This window comes from Nelumbo lutea, chromosome 5, assembly GCF_056320005.1.
Source record: "Nelumbo lutea isolate HS-2025 chromosome 5, American lotus-T2T, whole genome shotgun sequence".
Classification (NCBI taxonomy): Eukaryota; Viridiplantae; Streptophyta; class Magnoliopsida; order Proteales; family Nelumbonaceae; genus Nelumbo; species Nelumbo lutea.
In genome coordinates this window covers 43,785,617-43,808,434 of record NC_142688.1, presented here as the reverse complement: position 1 = coordinate 43,808,434, position 22,818 = coordinate 43,785,617, and the positions used below count along the sequence as shown (strand labels likewise).

Here is a 22,818-nt window from a genome sequence, read left to right as displayed (position 1 = left end):
AACAGCTCTGCTCTTAGTGGATACCAACTTCCAATAGGACCTGAAAATAAAGCTAAGGCAAATCCAAAACTCAATAGTAACTGATAAAAAAAATGTAATTGGGGTGAAATGAACATGGTATGTAGTTAGACAAAAGACTAAAAATGCATTGAAAGTTGCAAAAGAGGGTGCTAAAAAAGGCAATGCATGAAGCTAAGCTTAATGCATATTATGAATTTTATCATAAGCTATGCACCAAAGAGGAAGAAATGGAATTTATAAATTTGCAAAGATGTGAGGAAGAAATGGATCATGTTTGACACATTAAAGATGAGTATCAAGGAATTTTGGTAAAAGATGAGGAAATCAAGAAAGGATGGTTGAACTCTTTTAAAAATTTTTTAAGTGAAGAACGTATAGAGGGGGTAAACTGTGGAAGGATTTGTAATTCTGGTATATCTTGAAATTATAGGTATGTGCAAAATTAGAAATTTTTGAGGTGAAGGATTCTTTAAAAAATAAAAAGAAGGGAAAATCTTTAGGAATTGATGTCATCCCGATACAAATGTAGAAACATATGGGATAGGTAGGCTTGTTATGGTCAACTAAGATAATGGAAATATAGAAAATGCCATGTGGGTGGAGAAAGAGTAATTTTGCAATTTGTGAGCTACTCTATGACACTTTGGGAGAGAGTGATTGTGCAAAGCCTATCACAAATAATGAGTAATTTGGAAAACTTGTTTCGTTTTATGACATGGAGATCAACCATGCAAGGTATTTCTTTTATTGAGGTGATCAATATAAAAGTTGTAGGAGAAGAGAGATTTTTATATGAGTGATTTAGAGAAAGCATATGACAGAGTCCCTAGAGGGAAAATACGAGGATTTTGGAAAAGAAAAAGGTATTGAATTGGTACATTGACCTAATTAAAGACATGCATGAACCTATGGTGGTGCAATGACCATTTTTAGAACATGTGGGCTTATACTTGGACTTCATCAACGGTTAGCAGTTAGCCCTTATTTGTTTGCACTAATCATGGATGAATTGACCGAGCATATTTAGAGGAGGTCCTCTTTTGTATGTTGTTTACTGATGACAGTGTTAATTGATTAAATTAGAGTAGAATTAAATGCAAATTTAGGTATATGAAGTGATGCTGTACAAGCAAAAGGTTTTAAGATAGGTTGAACTGTACAGAATGTATGCAGTGTAAATTTAGTGATCGGAGATTAAGAGATACCACTGTTGTAAAAGGTTCTGGAGGCTTGACTCCATGCAAGATGCTAAGAAAATGCATGGAGGCACATATTGGAATCATATGCTTGAGGTGTGTGTCTCTATATGCATCTATTGTGCTTTATATAGGTGTATGCCTCAAATTCTCTTACCTTTTAAGCTATTTTTTTTATAATAGAAATGTTATAAATAGAATTGGCACAACCATTTTATTGTGTTCCCCATTATATATTAACATAATACAAAGGAAGAAAACCCTCCAAATGTGTTTATTTTAATATTATAATAAAATGTTAAAAAGAGAAGTGGGTGCACCATAGCTTTGATTTCTTTTAATGCATTACATTCATTTGAATATGAGATAAACACACTTTGTTTATGTTATCATTGTGCAGTTTACGTGAATTGTTAATTCTGAAATGGGATTTGCAACTTTACCAGTGATATATTGATGCGATTTTTATGTGTTTTATTTACATATGCACATATACATGCGTGCATACATAGATACAATGTATAAACATGCTGATTTTGGACGAATATTTAATTATTTTACTTGCACAATGCATGTCCAGAAGCTTGTAGATTCTCTTCATACTGGGCAGAATATACCAACTGTTTTTCAGTCTTTGGGTTGTATTGCACAATATTCTGTATCAACATTTGAGGCTTGGGAGAAAGAAATTACTCTATATATAGTTGACATGCTATTCCACAACAACAATGTAAGTGACAACAGAACATCATTAGGAAGATTTTTTGTTTTGTACTTAGAAGCCTATAATCTATGTAAATGACCAATGTGAATGTGCTGTACAGTTGCATGACTCAGATGATCTAGCCTTGTTGGATGAAGATTCTGGATGCAGTGCTTCTTGCAAACTAAAGGTGTATAGAAGGAAGATCTCTCTCTCTCTCTCTCTCTCTCTCTCTCTCTCTCTTTCTCTCCCTCTACCGTGTGTGCAAACATATATCTCTTGTATGTATGTTTGGTTTTTGGATGCATTTGGAGTTTATGCTTTTAATTTCTTTTTTGTTCATACTGGATGAATAGAATTTTATTACTTATAAAGAAAAGCTAGGAGTTACAATAAAGCAAGTGGAAGGAAGTGGCTGGTGAGTTGAGGAGGAAGTGGTTGATTCTGCTCCTTTCAAGGTGATCTATAGACAAGACTGGTCCCCACATACAAGAGGCTTTTGTAAATCTGAATTTTGATGGTAGCAGTGAAGATAATCCAGATCCTCAGGTATTTGAGGAGTATTCAGAAATGAGGAAGGAAAAATTGTTGCTCTATTCTCTGGTCCAATAGGGGTGGGTGTTGCCTTAAGAGCTGAAAATTTTGCTGTCGTGGAAGGAATTCATAAAGCAAAGGAATTGGATATTTGCAAGCTTTCAATTGGGGGAGACTTTAAGTTGGCGATTAGCTGGTTGCAAAAGGAAGAAATTGTCTATTTTGGGCTTGTTTGTAATTTGTACTTTTTGGGTTTGTTTGTAACCCCATTGGAGGTTACTCTACAATGGGGTGGGAAGAAATTGTCTATTTTGGGCTTGTTTGTAATTTGTACTTTTTTCGAGAGAGTTAAGAGAGTTTACCTCTCCCTTAGGTAACTAGGTAACTAGGTAACTAGGCAACAAGGCACTCCCTTGTCACCTAGAACTAGTTGGTGATCTCATTGGATGGAGTCTCGCTATGACTCCATGCTAAAGGGTTCTTGCGAGGGACCTATACTGAGCAATGGGTATCTAAGAAGGCACTTGGGGGGAAACACATAATTGCATAAGGAAACCATGATGGGTTGTACTTCATGCCTGCATGGGCATATGTTATTCCAGTGTCTCCTAAAAATGTGTCTGACAACCTCGTGGTCCCTAAGACACATGCCTATTGAGGAGAAAAAGGTGGATTTGCTCCCTTCATGTTCCTTTAGAGGAAGAAGATTTTGGATTATGCAAGGCCATGCATGTAGCATGGCTCCTTGATTCTATAAATAGGAGGTGAGGACCCTGATGAAGGGACCCTTTTCCCTTAGCCATTTTTGCTTGTAATTCCCTTCTATTGCTCAACTTTTCCCAGATCTCTTCCCTTAGCTCTCTTCAGCTTTCGGCATCCTTAATCTCAACTTCAGAACCTACAGACCATCCTCATCCCATCAGCTTATGGAGAGTACAAAATTTTCGTAGAAGGGGGAAAGCTCTCTGGAAATAGTTCCTTGTGCAATCTGTTGGTGCATTTGGAGGGAAAGGAACAGCTGAATTCTTGAAGACTTTTCTTGCTAATTGAGAATCTTTGTGGTAAAGTCAAGAGCAATATTGTTAAAATCTTATGATTTACGACACGGTTCACAATTTGAATCATGAATCCCAAGGGTTTCAATTTGAATGTTCTGTCTGAATCCTTTTCTACAAAAATCTTACGATTTTGTTTGAATCCTGCAATTTATTGTGATTCAAATCAATTCAATTAAGAATGAGTTCTCTACTTTGTCATTTTGTTTTGTTTATATTTCGTTTTGTCAAGGGTAACTTGTTTTAAAAACCTATTTAGGAATTAATTTATTATGATAGTTAAGATCATATATTGAGATTATTTTCCATCATATTATAGCCATTGTATGTGGGTTAACTCAATTGTATCATCTTAGACTTTTATTGTAGAAGTGGTAAATTCTATTGCTTCAAGTACATATATGGTAGATATGGATTAAAAATAGATTTTGATAAGTTTGTAAAAAAAAATGATCTCTGGGGTTTACTGGTTGATACTTTGTAATGCTGCTTTTCTTTATATACTTCAAAAGACCCAAATTGTTGTTCCTGAACCTTCTCACTACTACCTTTGAATCACCCTCTACCATTACATTTTTGTAGTTAAGGGAGCTGTTCAGCCTTAGCCCCTATAAGACCAATAATTCACCTTGATAAAAGCATGCACAGGTCTATCTATTCCTTGGTACCTCATTAAATGTGGACTCTACAATGATCTTCCAACATTTGATGATGCCATAAGTAGAGATATGAGCAAAAATGTGTCTAGATCTTACTGAATGTACCATTCTCATCATAATGGTTTCAAATATTGTCCACAAGATCGCTGCCTTTGTATGTCGACACATGATCTTGCATCTTCATAGACAAGTAAAAGGAGGATGTCTGACATTAATTTGTGGGATGAGGCACGTGTATCCAAATAATAAAAAGAATTACTCCCAAATGCCAGGTACAATTGGACAAGAGATTAGTAAATGGAAGGTAGTCTCACAACTTTCTCTAGTGTGGAAACGACACCAATTAGATATTTTTCTTTTGAAGATGATATAAACATTTATTTTCATATATATTACCTGCCAACAGAATGCCCTGATTTTTGGTGGAATTTGTCCACTCCAAACAGCCTTAACTGAGAAAGAAAAACAGAATTGGATTCTAATGATAGTATCTTGGAAGTGGCGCAAGAAAAGAGACCCAAAGTGCTAGCAGACCCAACTCTGCAATCCTTAGGAGATATCGTTCTCCCTTAACCCTCTTCTAAAACCAAAGTTCCAATCAAATCCCTGATTTCTACACAATGAGATACAGCCAACTCCTATTTATTTACTTTTCGTAAATGACTCTTAATAATTAAAAGCTAGGAAATATTCCTCTAAGAGTTTGCTTTCACCACAAATCAGTCTAAAACTTTGTTTTGTCACCTCATTGCACATCATATCATATCTGTTTGAGGAAAATATTAAGATTGGAAGAAATAGCTTTGCATAGAGAAGCATAAATTGCCTTAGCAAAAAAAACTTGTGTCCTTTAATAGCCTTAGCAAGTATCAGCTTCTTCATGTGGTTAGGAAAAGATGCTGGTTCCCATGAAGATTACTTTGAGATGGGGGTGGAAGATGTGGAGGCTATGTCAATACCACCTTAGCAGTTGGTGATATAAGCAATGGTGGAACCATGAACAGTGTGGATGTGCCTAGGATCTCTTGGGCAGATGAGATAGAAGGTGGATCGACTAATCAACCCCAAGCAAACTTTGCTGGTGACAAACAGGAGGTGGTGGACCTTTTCATGGCAATTGAGAAGAGGAATGTGGGTGGAGGGGACATTGATCTTAAGGCTCTTTTAAGAGAGAAGTCAAATCTGGCCAGAGAACAACATCAACTTCAATGGATGATGAATGATGGTTCAGCTTGTGAGAGTAGTGGTAGGAGCTATGGCAGGGGTTATATGGGGCCAGAAGAGCTTGCGTCAACTCTATGCTAATCTGATGAAGATTTTGACTTGGAATGTTAGGGGTTTAGGTGCTCCCCAAAGTGGCCCACAATAAAGGCTATACTTCAAAGATGGGAATTGAAAATTGTGGTGTTACAGGAGATGGAGAGGTGGTTTGAAAAAGTATTGTAGGATTTTTGAAGGTTATATTCTTGTCATTGGGTAGTGAAACCTGTTGAAGGCACCTCAGGTGGAGCTTATGCTCTTTGAGGTGCCAGGCTTTGTTCAAGACCTGTGGCATTGATGAGGAGAGGCGCCATCATCAAGGGACCTTGCAAGTGCTTTGCTAAGAATCTTATTTCTTGAAAGTCAAAATTAAGATCTAGAACAAAGAGGTTTTGGATTGTGTCAAGGTTAGAATGGAGATGATATTGGTGACCATCAAGGAGTTGGATGTAAAAGAGGCGGGTGTTCTATCTATAGATGATCGTAGTAGAGGATCCACAGCTAGAGAAGAGTTTTGTAGACTTCCGTATGTGGAGGTCTCTTGGAAGCAAAAATCCCAAATAACTAACAGCATATCAATCATAACTAATGAAATTAAAGATGGTATTGTGATGTTTTATAAATCCTTATATTCTAATGAGAGGTTTACTGATCAAGCTAGAGGGGGTCAGCTTTGATGCTATTCCTAGTCTAGAACACAATTTGTTGGAGCATCCTTTTCACGAAGCTAAGGTCTTAGGAGCGATCCAAGAACTTGGTGGGAACAAAGTCCTAGGACTAGATGGTTTCCCCATGGTCTTCTACCACTGTTTTGTGTTCTTCATCAAAGATAGTTTCATGGCAGTTATGCAAGATTTCTTTGATAGTGTGTGCCTATCAAGGTCAGTAAACTTTTGTTTTATACTCTGATTCCTAAGTGCTTGGATACTGCCTCTCTACGAGATTATTGTCCAATCAAACTCATCAACAAGCTATACAAGGTGATTTTAGAAATTCTTGCTAATAGGATGAAGCAGGCTAGCAGATGGATATTGGACATTTCCCTTATTGCCAACGAATGTGTGGACTCCTATTAGTGTCTAGGAGATCTGGGTATCATTTTATAGGCTTGATATTGAGAAGGCATATGGTTACATGCAATGGAAATTTATGGACTAGTGCCTCTGGTGGATGGACTTTGGCGATCATTGGAGGAAGTGGATATGGATATAAATTTCCATGCTGATGTATTCCATATTGATCAATGGGGCTTCTAAAGACTACTTTCCTAGGGAGAAGTGGCTATGTCAAGGAGCCTTCTCTCCCCATTCTTGGCAAGGCGGTGGAGTTGGAAGGTTTAAGAGTCAAGAGGGATTCCCCAACTCAGTTTTCTTCAGTTCGTAGATGACTTAACATATCCTTGAGAGTCTGGATCTAAGACCTGCTTTTTCTCCAATGTCTGTAAACATATTTTGAAGTGGCATTTGGTCTTGAGATCAATTTCCAAAATATTGAGCTGATACCTATTAGGAAAGTTCCTAATATTGAGAGCCTTATTGCTATTCAGGAGCAGAGTGGGGCACTTATTAAGCAAATTATTGGGTGCTCTACTTGGGGCTAATTATAAGTCCAAAGCCATTTGTGATCCCATAATCGAGAGAGTCCAAAGGAAGCTGGTTGGTCAGAATAGGTGTTACCTATCTAAAGGGGGGAGGCTCACACTTTTGAAGTGTTCTCTGTCTAACATTCCACCACCTATTACTTGTTTCTCTTTTCTTTGCTGACACTGGTGATTAATGTTCTGGAGAAGGTACAATGGTATTTCATCTGGGAGGAATGAAATGGTGAACACAAGATCCATTTCGTGGCATGGGATGCCATTGGCAATCCCAAAAAGCTAGGCTGTTTGGATCTTTGAAGACTTAGATCTCTGAACAAAGCTTGTCTTTGTAAGTGGCTCTGGAGATTTGGTGTTGAGAAAGATCAGCTCTAGTGTAAGGTTATGGTGGTATATATGTCAGGCCTTCTCTAGATAGGGATAATCTACCCCTATCACAATCATTTGGCTCTACCCTTGGGAAGGGTATCATGGCGGCTAGTGAGCACTTAAACAGATTCATTAGAATTTCCCTTGTAAATGGAGCAAATACCTACTTTTGGAGGGATAAATGGTAATGACAAGAGTGGCCTTCTGCACTAAGTTCCCAAGTTTGTTCTCGATTTCCACCAATAAGGATGCTACCCTTTCAGATTGTTATGAAGTTTCAGAACTTGCCATTTTGTGGGGCCCTCAATTTAGGTGCAACACTAATAATTGGGAGGTGGAGGCTTTTTTTGTGGATGGTTGGTCTCCTAACTGGGTCATGTATCCAACCTTCTATGGCTGATCACAGAGTATGTACAAGCAGTTTTTACTGTTTGTTTTCTTCATCAAATCTTATTATCATTGGATGGTGGAAGATGGGCTAGTCCCGGCTGGCAGGGCCTGGATTTAGAATACAATAGCACCACCCAAGGTTAAATTTTTCATTTGGGCAGCAGCTCAGAGTAAGATCCTTAGAAGGGAAATCTTATCCCATAGAGGGGTAGTTGTGGATGGTTGTTGTCTCTGTGGCATGCCAGGAGAGAAAGTCATCTTTTCATTCAGTGTCATGTTCCAACTGGGTTGTGGCACTGCTTTCTTCATCTTTTCAGAAGGAAATGGGTGTTGCATTATAGTCGGGGTGGGTTGTTATCTGCTCGGAGATCGGTGGGTTATAGTTGGAAAGGCCACACACTCTGGAGCCTTACCCATCTTGCTTAGAGGTGTAATGTGGGTCATATTGGGCCGAAATAGCCCACTTTTGCGGGCTGCTTGCATGGTAGTGGGTTATGCCATGCTAGCATACGGGCCTGAACCTAATGGGCCATGAGTGGCACAATTCTTTTGGAAAAATTATATATATATATATATATATATATATATATATTATTTATATATATATATATATGTATGTATGTATGTATGTATGTGTTTGTGGGGGGGGGGGGTGGCACAACTGGCTTGTTATAGTGACTAGGTCGTGCTAGGCATAACCCACTTTACAACTATACACCTGCTATCTGTTGGGCTATCCGGAAGGAGCATAATTCTTGCATGTTGAGTCTAAAGCCTCCCCTGTTGAGGTTGTAGTTTAGTGGCCTTAATAGTACTTCAACTTTTGGGTTCAGCCTCCAACACATTCAAGGGAGCCATGCATTCTCATCTTGAGTCAATTAGAATATTTAGCTCCTTTCATTTTTTTTCTTTCTATTAACTATGGGTCTATAAATGCCTAAATGTGGATACAGACATGGTCACAGAGACAGGAAATTGGGACACAACTCCCCATTTCCTAAAATCTTGGACTTAGATGCTGGTAAAAGTATCCTTTTTAATATACTCATATCCAAGGTTCAAAGTATCGACATAGGCCGATACGCTGGTAGGTAGCGGTGCTTTTTTTTTATGTTTTATTTCTTTTTTTTTTCAAAACCAGTTCAGAGGGGCTGGTTTAAGTCCCGGTGACCCTCTGAACATTGTCTGACCTGATACAACCCCTGTAGGGGTGTATCGGGAAGCCATCGGCACGATAAGTATCGGCAGATACGGGCCGATATGTGTCGATACTTTGAACCCTGCTCATATCATGCGCTTTCATCTTGTTTTTGAAGCTAAATGTCATTTATCAAGACTTGTGTAATTCCTAATTTAATTAAAATAAGTTGAGCAGATTTTTTATAGCATAATTTGTTACATACCATTTTACATATTTTAAAAGTATTAATGCTATAGAGTACATTTAAAAGTATCATGCAGTATTATAGTCTCCAACACCTGTATGCTAAGCAATTATGGGTATCTGGGTATCATGGACTATTTATAATTATACTTTGGCTTTGAAGTGATACTTTATTTTGTTCCTTCTGGTTTAATGGTATGCACTTTACAGATTTATGGACTGAAAGCACTTGTGAAAAGTTTTTTGCCACATCAAGGAGCTCATGTCAAATATGAAGTTAGGGAACTGCTGAATATTTTATTGAAGATGCTACCTGAAGGTGATATTTCGGGTGATATCATCTTAAGGTGTGATATCTAATCAATATGCAAAGTTGGATTCTTTAACTTTTTAAGTTAGCAGCTCACTGTCATAACAATTTATTGTTGTTATTCTTCATTGTCAATTGTAAAGCTTCAAATTTATTGAAAAATAACCCAAAATTTACAGCCAATCTCAGCCCTTGTACAACAAAAGAAAAAGGTTTAGCACTAGAGGAGTTGCCATTTCCAGTTGTGCCTGTACCAATTGCTAGAATCTCTAAAAGTTCCTTTAATACCTTGGGTGGTAAACTTCCGAAAGAATGCATTCAATCTTCTTGCTCATATATAATTTTAATCAACATTTGCATATATAGTGCGCCCCTTTTAGTGTGCACTTGCACATTAGTCCAAAGTTTTTTGTGTTATTATGCTAGGGCTGATTGTCTAGCCTTGCTGGGCCTGGCCTGCAAATTTCCGGGCTTGGGCCTTGCCGCCTTGGTTTTGTGTAAAACCTGCTCCGGCCCAGAAATTTGCAGGCCAGCCCAGGGCCTAATACTTCGGGCCTAGCCTGGCCAACCAGGCTTGGAATCTATCTATCTAATATATATATATACTAAAACAAGGAAGTTAATCTTTTTTTTCCTTTTCTTGAATTTTTTATTTTATATTATTCCATGCCACTTTTTGCAGACAACCAATAGATATAAAGAAAGATAGAGTAGATTTTCTTATGTCTAGCCATGTGGCACCACCATCCCCTTTACTAGAGTCCCACTCCAATTCCCTTCTATTCTCTCCACTTTCCCAACAAACCCATTATTCTCTCCTAAATTATCTCTAATTCCTATTTTTCCTCTCCCCCACTTTCTCATCTGTATTTATCTAAAGAAAGTTTGAATTAAAGAATTTAAGAATTATTTAAATATTATAACGAAATTATGTAATAACTTTAAAATATATATGAAAAACAAAAAATAATTATAATAGATTTAATAATATTTGTATTATTAATAATTTTATATTTTTACGAAATTCATAAAGAAATTATGTAATAACAACATAAATTCTAATTTTACAAATTATTCAATTTAATAACTGAATAATATTTTAAAAAATTATTTAAAATGTATTTAAATAATAAAAATTAAAATGCAAAAAAAATGTTATTGAAATATTTAAACAACTAAATATATTAAATAAAAGAAATACTAAAAATGGCTAAATAATTATATTACAAAATATTTAATATTATGTAATGACTCTAAAATAAGTAAAGCTTAAATAACGAAAATTTTAAATATTTAAATAACTAAATATTTTAAATAAAGAAATATTTAACATAACTAAATTGTAAATATTTAAAATAACGAAATTAAGTAATAAATTAAAAAAAAAAAATCTTAAAAGTAGAAAAATTATTATAATAGTTTTCATAATATTTGTGTTACTAATATATATATATATATATATATATATATATATATATATATACATATGTATACATGTAGGGGTGTCAATTGGACTGGATTTGGTCTAATCTGATCCAGTCCAATGTGAGTCCATTACAAATGGACCGGGTCCACTCCAATCCAATGAATATTTTGGACCGTCCAATTCAATGTCTGGACCATTCAATCTGTTCAAATTTGTTTTAATTTAGACTGGTTCCAACCCAAATCTGGTCTATTGACACCTATATTCTTATCTTCTATCAATGGACCAGATATTGGCTCAATCCAACCCGATCCAATGTAAATTCATTATGGATGGGCCAGGTCCAATCCAATCCAATAAATACTTTGGACCATTGAGTCTGGACTGGTCCAATTCAATATGTTTGGTTGGTCCGTTCAGTCCGTCCAAATTGATTTTTGTTTGGACAGGGTCCAACTCAAAACCGGTCCATTGACGCCCCTACATACATGCATGCATACAAATTATGCACTCACTGATTAATATTTCCACAATTTGGTTATGTCTAATCTGCAACCATTTGATCAGATTGTAGAGGCAGGTTGTTCGTATGGTTAATTTCTTTGTGGAAATTATGCAATGCAGTGAAAATGACAAGGCTCATATCAGACTAGCTGCTGCAATGTCAGTTCTCCGGCTTGCTAGAAGATTGGATTTTCATATACCACCTCAGATTTTTCACGTAACTGTTCTGAAAGCTATGGTATGCATATCACTGTACTGTTGTTCATACAAACAAATAACATGATGTGTCTAGTAATCAGAATAGTAAACTAAAATATGAAAGGTTTATTGGTTGCTGTTCACAAGTCATTTGAAATAGATGGGTACTCTACATGTTGTTTGGACCTGCCTGCAAAATGTATATTGAAAGCTCCAGACTTTTTTGGTCTTTCTATTTTTCTACTTTTTGGCAGCTCCCAAATTGTTCAAAAACAATAGAAAATTGTGTTTGTGTCATATGTGCTACTTTAGTCCTATAAAGGCCAGATGCTTGTAAGATTTGTTTGGTACTTGGTTTGTAAGGGGCTATTTATATCTGTGGCCATCAGAATCCCGAATTTTAATTCTCTTGGGTCTAGGTGACTTTGGTCATATGGATCTCTTGAAGCATAAGACTTTCAACCATAAATATATGTAAATATTTAAAAATCCATGACAATAGGTAGTTAAACTGGTTCCTTTCTGAAACATAATGTAAACAAGTAGAATTCTATCTTCAAGATTGCTTATCATCTTGGAAAAGGTTTCGGGAATTGTAGTTTCTTATATTTTGCTATTAATGCACCTTAAATCAAGATGATATGGTAAAGCCCTTTAAATCTTCCATTTTCAACTGGAATTGTTGGCTGGTGCATTTTATAAAACAAGAAGCTGGTACCTGGTAGTACAATGGACAATTTCTACAATGGATTGTCTATGTTGATAGTAAAATGGTCAATCCTTCTAAACCCCTCCTTTTCATGCATTGTAAAGCAATGGAATTGTCCTATATTCTGTTATCTTTTATAACTCATGTTTTATAATTGGTCAAATTGAATAGGAAACTCTAGAATCGTTAAAGCTGTTTATCTTCTTACTGTGTTAGAGGTAGAGGAATTGATTGATCCTTTGAAGCATGGACTACTATCAAAGGCTATTTCTTGATGATATTATATCTATATTAATTTGCATTGGATGTTGAACAATGAAGTAATAATTGCTTCTTAGACATTTTTTATGCCTTTTTGTTATAGTACCTATGGAGATTTTTTCAAAGTGTAGATATGTTGATATGACAAAGGCATGCTGTAGAACAAGAATTTGTATGAAACTAAGTACCATCGTGTGGGATACAGAACCTGCCAAAAAGTAACATTGCAAGAAGGTTAATGTAGAACAAACCTAGGGATGGCCAAATCTCTCGAATGATGTGAAATGGTTAAAAAATGAAAAATAATGATCAAAAGAGGAGTGCTACATAGGAAATTTGTGAGAGGAGTTCCTTATCCCTAGTCAAGTATGGGGTCATAGGCCTTCAATGGTGTTACACCAAAGAAAAAATGTTTCAGAATTTCACCCTTGTAAAGATTCCAACGAAAAAAACAAAGTTATTCTTGATTTTGTCACTCTCTTTTATGACGATCTGAACCTTATATAGGCTTTGCTAACCTAGAGGTCCTGGACTCTTAAACACTCTGAACTCATACTTATGGATGAAACATTTTTATTGGTAACTTTAAAGATTTATTAAATATGATCAAAATAATATTTTATAATCATAGAAGTGCCTAGAGCCCAGATTTTAGGTCAGCATTTGCCACCTAACCTTTCTTTTACATATTACATACAATCAGTAGGAGGTAACTCCCCAAAATAGCTGATTGCTGGCCATTACTTGTTTTGCTAGTGCATCATCCCACCCATTGGAAGACATGCTTAGTCCACATTAAAACTGCCCCATTTCCCTTGACAGCTCTCTTATCTTCCTTGAAGCATGTTGGTTCTGCCATGAACCATGGTTGTTACCCTTAAACAAGCTCATAACCACCCTAGAGTCACATTCCACCACCATATTGCTCAAGTAATACTAGTATATCGACATTGCTGCCAAGGTTTAAAATGTTGGTTTCGGTGGAAATATTGGTTGTCCAAATATAGGAAACATGTTGGAAATATTGTAAAAATTATAAACATGGTGGAAACATTGTAAAATATGTGAAGAATGTAGAATGATATCTTATGAAATGATAAAAGAAGCATAGGCACACCTTTTTAAATTATTATCTTATTCCAAATCATTAAACAAAGCTAAGAAACTAGGTTATAGACAAAGAATATGTTTTGAAGTTGTCTTGTAAACCTTAAGATTCAAAATTACGTGATAGAATGAGCTAAAGCAAATTTTTAACTCATAAAAAGTGCAAATGGCTCTAATAGGTCAACCAAATAATCTATCACACAAACAAAAATTAATCTTTAATTTCATGTTTGTAATGGATATCAAGCTGGCTCAAGTGGTGATCATGTAAGTTTGGCAAGTAATAACATTGATACTCCACATATTTAAAATATCGTCACCAACTTATAATACTGTCTCTCGTATTTCTCATAGTGCTGGTAGTGTTTATTGGGGAACATGTTGATTCCAGTAAATCTCTTGTACTTCACATATTGTTGGTAGTATTCACTGGGGAATATGTCATTCCAATAAAATTTTGTTTCGCTACCCATGGAAATGGGAATATGTTGTGGAAATATTAGGAAATTTAGGAATATTTTAAACTTGATTATTGTTTCTGAACACCCTAGCTATACTGGAGTTTCCAAGATTGCCCATACTATATCCCTTAAAATTTAACTATATGACATAAGAATTGGGCTCTGTTCATTCCACAGCCATGGGTGCTCTGCTAGCCAATGAATGTTTTACAATGTGCCACTGTCTGGTGCATAGTTTTGAAGGCTCCAAGGCGAGGCTAGGTGACAGGGGGGTGCCTTGTCACTTTGGCACCTGCCTAGGTGATGGATTTTTTAAGTTAAAAACATCTATCCTAGGGTAGCTACTTAGCTTTCTGTAGAGGTTTTCCTTCAATTTCCCTCTAATGAAACTCTGGAATAATATTGTCTATTAGCTTTATGGAGAGAGTAAATTTTCCCATTCCATGAGTATGCTAATATTTTCCATCATTTTTAGTCATGTGTCTTTCTAAATGTATACACATATTGCCAATCTATTAATTATCTGATTATTTTTCTCATGTAATTTGCATTAAAGGTATGCAATGATTATTGTTTTCAATATTCATTATCATTTAAAACCATGATTTTTGTGTTTTTCTGCTTGGTTGTTGTTTGTTTCCTAATTCAGTTTGAATTTCAAATCATTCTGCCTTACCTAGCTACACTTTGTATTTTTACCAAAAACGAAAGTTACACTTCTTTATATGATACTTTTAACTTGCTTACTTTTGTAACCTGTTATCTTCTGTGATATTTCAGGATCCCTCATCTCTTGTACGAAGATCATTTCTAGATAAAATACATAAGCTTTTGAAGGAACATGCTATTCCTACCAGATATGCATGTGCTTTAGCATTAGGTGCTTCAGATTGTCTTGAAGATATCCGAGCTGATGTATGTTTGTCTTTTAGATGTATATTTACTCTTTTGTTAATTCTGCTTTTCTTCATAGTTACGACTGTTTTCTAAAATTGATATGCTTTTTGCCTGTCCTAGTCTTTGAAGTATCTAGCCGAATTTATCGAGGATTACAGTAAAGAGGCTAGGATCTGCCAAACTTCTACAGTTCAGGATTTAAAAGGAAGAACAATGACAGTTTATCCTGAATACGTGGTGGTCTTCCTTATCCATGTTCTTGCTCATGATGATGGTTTCCCTTCTGATAACAATCAAAGTGAAGAAAATTTTGCTCAGTTTTGCAGGTTGTAAATGCATTTGTCTGGTTACAGCACATAAATTCAGGAATATTAAACCATAATAATGTTTTTTTCTATTTTTTGGGCAGCCCCTTATTTGTCTTCTTGCAAGCATTAATCAATGCTAGCTCCATTGATAGCAGTAAGAATGTTGTTAGCGATACCGTCTCATACCTACTAAGTATTCTTCATGCTGTTAAGAAGGCAGAAGATGCTGTTGATATTCATAAGACTCCTGTACGTGTTTTAGATCCATGTTTTGAAAAGAAAGATATGTTTTGTAGATCTTCTATAGGAAAACTTTTGTTTCATGAGCTTTGCTTCCTATTTACTAATAATTGCATTCTTTGTATTACAGAAGCTGCATATCCTGGCAGACATAGGTCTTTTCATTATAAAATCATTGAGTCATAATTGCATGTTCTCATCTCAAACTTCAGCAGTGGTCTTGTTGCCATCATCTTTCTACAAAGTTGGCATCAATGTTAAATGTGGGAATGTAAGTTATTTAGCAGATTAAATTTGATTTCTATGAAAAAAGAAAACAGCCATCTGTCTTTGTCCAAGGCTTAGTATTATTTGTCATCTGCAGGCTAAGTCAAGTTGCCTTGGTGAATGCTCTTTTGGTAAAAATTTCATTGACAGGCTCCTTCATATGTTTGAACCTCGTACTCGGGTAGCTTGTTAGTGGCCTTTTTGACTTGCAAATGGCTTAGACAAATACCTCACAGGTTTGATGTTCTAATAGTATGTTTCTTTTTTATGTTTCAGCCTGCTAGCCCTGTTGCTAAACGTGGTAGGAAATTTAAAGACGACAGCATGCAGGCGGATGTGATAAAGTGCAATATGATGAATTTGCCATCATACAAACAACCTAATTCTTTGGCAAGGAACAAAGAAATAACAGAGAAATCTCAGGTGCAAGGAGGAGAACACCATAAAACTGTCAGGCAGGAAAGTACTAGAACAAAGATAAAACAGGCACATTCTCCAAATAAATCAAAATCAATGGGAATGACTAGTGAGAGTTCTATTAGTGAGAATAAGAAGGGACGGTCTGAAATCACTGAAGAAAAATTGGGGAAGAAACATCAAGTTTCATCTTTTTCTTGCTCATTAGCTACAGAGCATTCATTATCAGAGTCACAGGCCTCTGCCCACAAAGGTTTAAGAAACTGCCACTCTTTGGATGAAGCTGAGATGGAAAATAGTGGTGTACTTTCTGATCATTCTAAAATTTCAAAAATCAATAGTCAGGAGTATTTGTCATCAAAGGTATACAAATCCCATGCCCTTAGTATCATTGTAAATGTTCCTTTGCTGCATAATTTAATCTCTGAATGGACAATAATTTATGTAATAAGTAGGGAATTAGAGGTAAAGGTGAGATGCTAATTGGACAGCGAGTCAAAATATGGTCTCCAGTTGATGAATGGTGAGGATCAGTTACTGAAGGGGCCAACTCTGTTTTAATGTTAAATAATCTACTCTAAATGTTGTATTGGAATTATTCTAGTTTCTATACTCATAATTATTGTGTTGGATTTCTTCTAGTTTCTATTTAGGCACTGTCAATGGGTTCAATTGTCAAAACAGTACTCACAAGGTAACTCACTGCAATAATGGGTAATATTTTTATTTGTTCTTTAATGCTTTGGATTCTTGTTACCATTCACAACATTGGAAATATCTCAATTGCTATGGTGACAATACATTTGGTCGCTATAGAAAACTAATCTGTTTGCTTTAGTGAGTTTCTTTTTCTTGATTCATGACCAATGCTTTACTGCCAACATAAAATTTTTAACCCTTTTGTTCAATTCTCTGTTCTCCGGTGCTTTTTATCTGAATAAAGTTAATAGATTAAAACCATTTCTTGAGTTGTTTTGCCCTCTTTTTTGTCATGACTTGCTAGCTTTACATCCCTGTGACTTTGTAAGGTATCTAGCAACTACAGAACCCTTAATGCAGTACACACTAGATAAATCCTGTATTTTACCTTTCTCTATGTTCTATTTAAATCCTGACAGATAAAACTATCAGATAAAATCCTAACACCAGGACAGGGTGTGGGACTCTCCAGAATTTGGTGGATAGAGACGTCAATGATTGGAAAGAGTCTGGGTTTGTTTTTCTCGGGTGGTAAGGAGTTTGCTAGAAGGGCCTTTGAGGAGGTTGAAAGAAGGAAAAGGGAAGAGAAGGTGAACAAAAAAGTTCATCGGGAAGGTGACAAGTGTTGGGATGAAGATGTTTCAAGCCGAGAGGCAAGGTTCTAAATATCAATACACCTGATACACCGGTAGGGGCGTATCGGTACTGCTTTTTTATTTTTTAACTTTTTTTTTCAAATCCGGTTCAGGGGGGCCGGTTTAAGGTTTCTCCACCCCCTGAACCTGTCAAAACCCTGATACACCCTCTGTAGGGGCGTATCGGGGTGCTCCCGATACAATACGTATTGGCCGATACGTTTCGATTTTTTGAACCTTGCCGGGAGGATGAGTTTATGGAGGAAGATTGAGGTTTTGTTCGTGGAGCAAGGAGGGACTAAGTTTCTGTTCAGGGGTGGGGTTGGATGTATTCACTCCCATGGGGATATTTTTTGGGTTGTTTCCTTGGCCTTTGCTTGAGATTGGTGTTTTGGGTTTTAGTATGGGAGTCTTGAGATCTTTGTTGGGTTCCTTGGGTTTGCTTCCTCTTCGGGTGATGTCTTATCACCTTTCTATTGTATTCTATTTTCCTTGTTCTAATGATTTTTTATTTTTATTCTTCAAAAAAAATGTCTTCTTAAATCTCATTTTCTACATGAAATTTTGCAGAAAGAAAAAGGAAAGATTTTTGTATTGATGGCTTGTTTGGGACTTCTTGTTATCAAGATCAGAATCAATAATCCTGATAAAGAGGTCTTGACAAAGAGGGGAGAGATTGATGTGGAGATCATGAGACTTGTGTAGTGAGATATGATGGAACTTTGGACAAGGAGAAGGGGCAGGAGTTGGATTGGCAAGCACTGCCTTGACTGGAACCTTTTGAGTCACCTTCCTTTAATTGACCGGGACGATCTTCTCATAATTAGTTGTCATCATTGAGATCACATCCTTTAGATTGTTGAGGACCTTATGCATCTCGATTTCAACTTGTCCATAAGACCCTTGAATCTGGACATTCTAGTGTTAGGCATGTTCAACTACCAGAGCTTTCATTGCTGGTGGATGGGCTCTAATACCAATTGGTGAGATACTACTCACCTCAAGGGTCCCTTGAAGCAAGATCCAACCTTCTAAAAGAGTGAAAGGGGGAAGGGGAAGAGGAAATTGAATCAAATAACTCTTCTGCCCCCACCTATTCTTTTGTATGCTATTTATATTGTTTACATAAATCCACACAATACATGCTTAGCTCTTCTTGGGAGGCTAACATGGCTTCCTTATGTACATATACTTAAATGGCAGATGTTCATGTGCTAAAGAGTTAGGTGCTTCATGGATCGCTTCCTGAACCTGGGCTTGAAGTTGATTTTGGCCCCATATATTGATCATAAGTCAAGCTATGGGCCTCTATTCTATCAAATCGTCCCTCCTTGACTCGACTATGACCTTGCCCTCAAAGTTGGTAGTTGGTTACTACCAAACAAAGGCCATATAATCCTCCCAAGTAGCGTCCTCCTTAGGAAAATGCTTCTAAGCCACCAAGACTTTAGTGAACCTTCTCCCTCAATAGATCCAATGGTAATGCAATATCTCTAGTTGTTGAGGTTGTAGATCCCCATTTGCATTGAAATTGGGGAGAGTAATCAAGATGGGAGTATTGTTTCCCACATTATGCTTCAGTAAAGATTCATGGAAGACCTGGTGTAGTTGAAAAGTAGGAGGTAGAACCAAATGGTAAGTTACTGGACCAATGCACTTTATAATATGAAATGGGCTGAAAAAGCAAAGAGCCAATTTGGGCCTGTTGCACCTTGCTACCAAGACTTGACAATAAAGTTGTAATTTGAGTTAAACCATGTCCCCACCTGGTAAGGACTACCTGTGTTTCTGGTCATATTCCACCTTCATCTGCCCACTTCAAATGATCCTTTAAGGACTATAGCATTTCATCTCTCTAAAGAGGCTACTCTTCCACCTAAGCAATAATTGCTGACCTGTTTTCATAAGGGAACATGGATGGTGGGTCTCATCCATATAAAGCCTTGAATGGGCTCATTATGTCGTACCATAGCTTGGCCCATGACAACTAATCTACCCACCATTTGGGTCTTTCTCCTGTGAAGCTTCACAAATAAGTTTCCAAGCATCTGTTCACAACCTTAGATTGCCCATCAGTTTGGGGATGATAGCTTAGAGTGGCCCATCTTGGTACCTTAAACCTTGAATTACTCAATCCAAAAATGGCTCATAAAGGTCGAATCTCTATCTGTGATAATAGAAGGTGGCGTGCCTTGCTGTACAGTAATCTCTTGCACAAAAACTCTTGCTACTTGAGTTGTGGAGTAAAGATGAGAGAGAATAGCAAAATGACCATACTTGGTTGGTCTATTGACCACCACCATGATAATGGACTTTACTGCTATAATCGGCAGGCCTATTGTAATATCCATGGTTATTTCATCCCACACCTGTTCAAGGATGGGGAGGGGCTGAAGGAGACTTGCAGTTGCCTAAGTGTCGGCCTTATTTCTTTGGAAAATAGAACATTGTGTTACATAATGCATTTGTAGGTTTGCAGAACCCCTAAATGTCTACTAAGTGATGATTCATGAAAATAGGTGCAACACTTCCTTGAGAAGAGATCCAGCCACCAACACCAAGCAACACTTGTGGAACAGATTTGAGCTCTTTAGAGTGTACCTTGGAGCAATGGTGGGTCAGCTTGAAACTCCAATCTAATGTGGGCCAAGGAACTATGGTTCCGGGTTTCCTCTTTGAGCTTCTTAGCAAGTGAAAAAATGAGCCTAGATTTGAGCAACAAAGACAATTCATGGGCCTTGGAGAGGGCATTAGCCACTCGTTTGTTGGGCATGGTTTATGCTCCACCTTATAGTCGAAATCCAGCAACTTATATAGCCAACATTGTTGGTCTAGACTATGAGCCTGCTGTTCCAGAAGATATTTCAAACTTTGGTGGATGGTGCAGATGACAAAAAGATGGCCCAACAAGTAAGATCACCATTTATGATAGATAGAGCAATGACCATAAGTTCCCTGTCATAAGTAGACTTTATCTAGGCTTGAGGAGCCAAGGCCTTGCTGAAATAGGTGATGGGCCTTCCCTATTGCATAAGAACAATTCTGTTCCCGTCCTTCAATGCATCACATTATATGATGAACTCTTTAGAGAAGTTGGTAAACTGAGTGTGTGAGGGGAGGAAATGACCTTCTTGAGAGATTCAAAGGCCTTTTGAGCCTACTCCCCCCACAAGGAGTTCTTATTAAGCACTTGGGTTAGAGGGTCTGCAGACGGTCCATAATGGGGAATGAATAGCTTGTTAAGCCCAAGAAGCCCCTAAGGCTTTTGACAAAATTGGGCTTGGGCCATTTAACCATGCTTAATCTTCTCTAGGTTGGCCATCACCTGTCCAGTACACACAATGTGACCCAAGTAGTGTACACGTCTTCCTGAAAAGACCCAAGTAGTGTACCTGGTTCTCAACAAACCCGGTGTCACCTTAAGATATTGCAAGTGAGAAGGCCAATTACTACTATGTTCCAATATGTCATCAAAAAGCACCAAGATAAATGGCAAAAAAAAAGGATGGAACACATCATTCATCAAGGACTAGAAGGTGGAGGGAGCATTGGTCAGACCAAATGGCATGACTAGGAACTCATAGTGCCCCTCATGTGTCCCGACTGCTGTTTTATGGACATCTTCTGGGTGTACCCAGAAATTATGGTTGTTAGCCCATAAGTCTAGATTAGAAAACATAGTGGCTGCTCTTAGTTCATCTATCACTAGGATTGGAAAATGTTCTTTAATAGTGATTTGATTTAGGGCCCTATAGTCCATACAAAACCTCTAAGTACCATCCTTTTCTCCGGACAAGAATGGGAGCCAAGTATGGGGTAGAACTGGACTGAATCAGGCCCTTCTCAAGCATATCAGTCACCATTCTTTTGATCTTTGCCTTCTAAAGGAGCATATACGGATAAGGTTTAACATTGGCTAGGCTTGAACCTAGCATGATAGATATTCGGTGGTCTTGGGTTTGGGGAGGTGGTAAACCTTCTATCTCTTGGAATACATCTATATAATCCTAGAGAAGTTGTTGTAACACTACTTCCTCAGGTGGGGTGTTGGTGGGAAGTTGCTTAGACGGTAATTCTGGGCTGGAGAGCTTCAGGCCCATGTACAAATATTGGGCAGTCCATGTTTTGGCAAAGTTTAAGTACAGTCTTACAATCTTCTTGTTGGAGTGCTCCCTGTAGGGAACCTTTCATCTAGTAATTGCGGCTGTCTAGCGAAAAGGCCATAGTCAACTTAGCCCAAGTTGCCACAACCATTGTATATCCAAAATCATATCTGCTCTGCTAAAATCAAGGGATGGAGATCCACCATTAGCTTAATTCCTTGGACTTGGAGCTCAACAGCTCTGTACAGCCCTTCACACCAATTTGTGCCCGCTTGTAGCATGGACTAAGAAGGTTTCCAGGGGTTAACTGGTAGACTGAGTTGCTTGCCAAAATATTTGTGGAAATGTTTAAAGAACTACAACTGTCTACTAGCATTGAAATGGACCTCCCTTTGATCATCCCATAAATTCCTGTGGTCTGGGGGGGAACTGAACCAGTTAGAGCTTGTAATGAGATTTTTGGTATCTCATTCCCAACACCATCAAGTCCCTCTCCGTCAGCTCTAGGAGATGTATCTTCTTCAACATTTGCCTCATTAGATTGCAACAAATACAATCTTGGGTTTTTGCAGCAGTGACCTGGGCCAATCCATTTGGGGGGCGGCTAAACTTGGAGTGGTGGTTCAATACTGGCCCAATTGGCCTGTTAAACCTCCTCAACCAATTCAGCCTCTTCTCATGACAAGTGATACTGGCTGCAGCCATGACTATGGTGACTTCAATTCTAATGTCTTCCCCCAAACCTCCCACAAAACAACCAACAAGAGCCTTCTCAGGCCACCCATACCCCAAGAAGCAAGTCTCTTGAACTTGTTTTGTTAGTCCTTCACATACCCCATCTGTTTACGCTTAGCCAAGGCCCTGTCAAAGTCTTCATAGCTGGATGGCCCAAACCATGAGTATATTAGCTCCGTTGAAATCAGAACAATTGATCTGAGGTGGGGAGTGCCCAGTAACATTGGTACCATAGAATGGCCTCTCCTTCAAGGTACACAAAAGCTAGTGGCACTTGTTGGTGGCTGTAATGATTTATGGAGAGTGGGAGAGAGAGAGAGAGAGAGAGAGAGAATGAGAAGAGAAAGAGAAGAAAAAGAGAGGTACGATTGAG

At 37.4% G+C, this 22,818-nt stretch overlaps 1 protein-coding gene across 10 annotated transcripts in view; it reads left to right on the top strand.

Moving 5' to 3' along the window:
- The window catches only part of LOC148852051 (ARM repeat superfamily protein), a 91,959-nt gene that overhangs the window by 49,335 nt on the left and 19,806 nt on the right, over positions 1 to 22,818 (top strand). For 4 of the 10 annotated variants that reach the window (XM_088946357.1, XM_088946356.1, XM_088946354.1 and 1 more), the window contains exons 15-26: positions 1,798 to 1,947; positions 2,042 to 2,110; positions 9,379 to 9,515; positions 11,529 to 11,646; positions 14,925 to 15,059; positions 15,162 to 15,367; positions 15,451 to 15,598; positions 15,720 to 15,860; positions 15,954 to 16,037; positions 16,133 to 16,636; positions 16,729 to 16,796; positions 16,916 to 16,967. In XM_088946357.1, coding sequence (XP_088802483.1) covers positions 1,798 to 1,947; positions 2,042 to 2,110; positions 9,379 to 9,515; positions 11,529 to 11,646; positions 14,925 to 15,059; positions 15,162 to 15,367; positions 15,451 to 15,598; positions 15,720 to 15,860; positions 15,954 to 16,037; positions 16,133 to 16,636; positions 16,729 to 16,796; positions 16,916 to 16,967 — 1,812 coding nt within the window. Of the gene's footprint in view, positions 1 to 1,797; positions 1,948 to 2,041; positions 2,111 to 9,378; positions 9,516 to 11,528; positions 11,647 to 14,924; positions 15,060 to 15,161; positions 15,368 to 15,450; positions 15,599 to 15,719; positions 15,861 to 15,953; positions 16,038 to 16,132; positions 16,637 to 16,725; positions 16,797 to 16,915; positions 16,968 to 22,818 lie in introns of all 10 variants that reach the window. The other 6 variants (XR_016099547.1, XR_016099548.1, XM_088946355.1 and 3 more) reach the window with 3 other exon arrangements.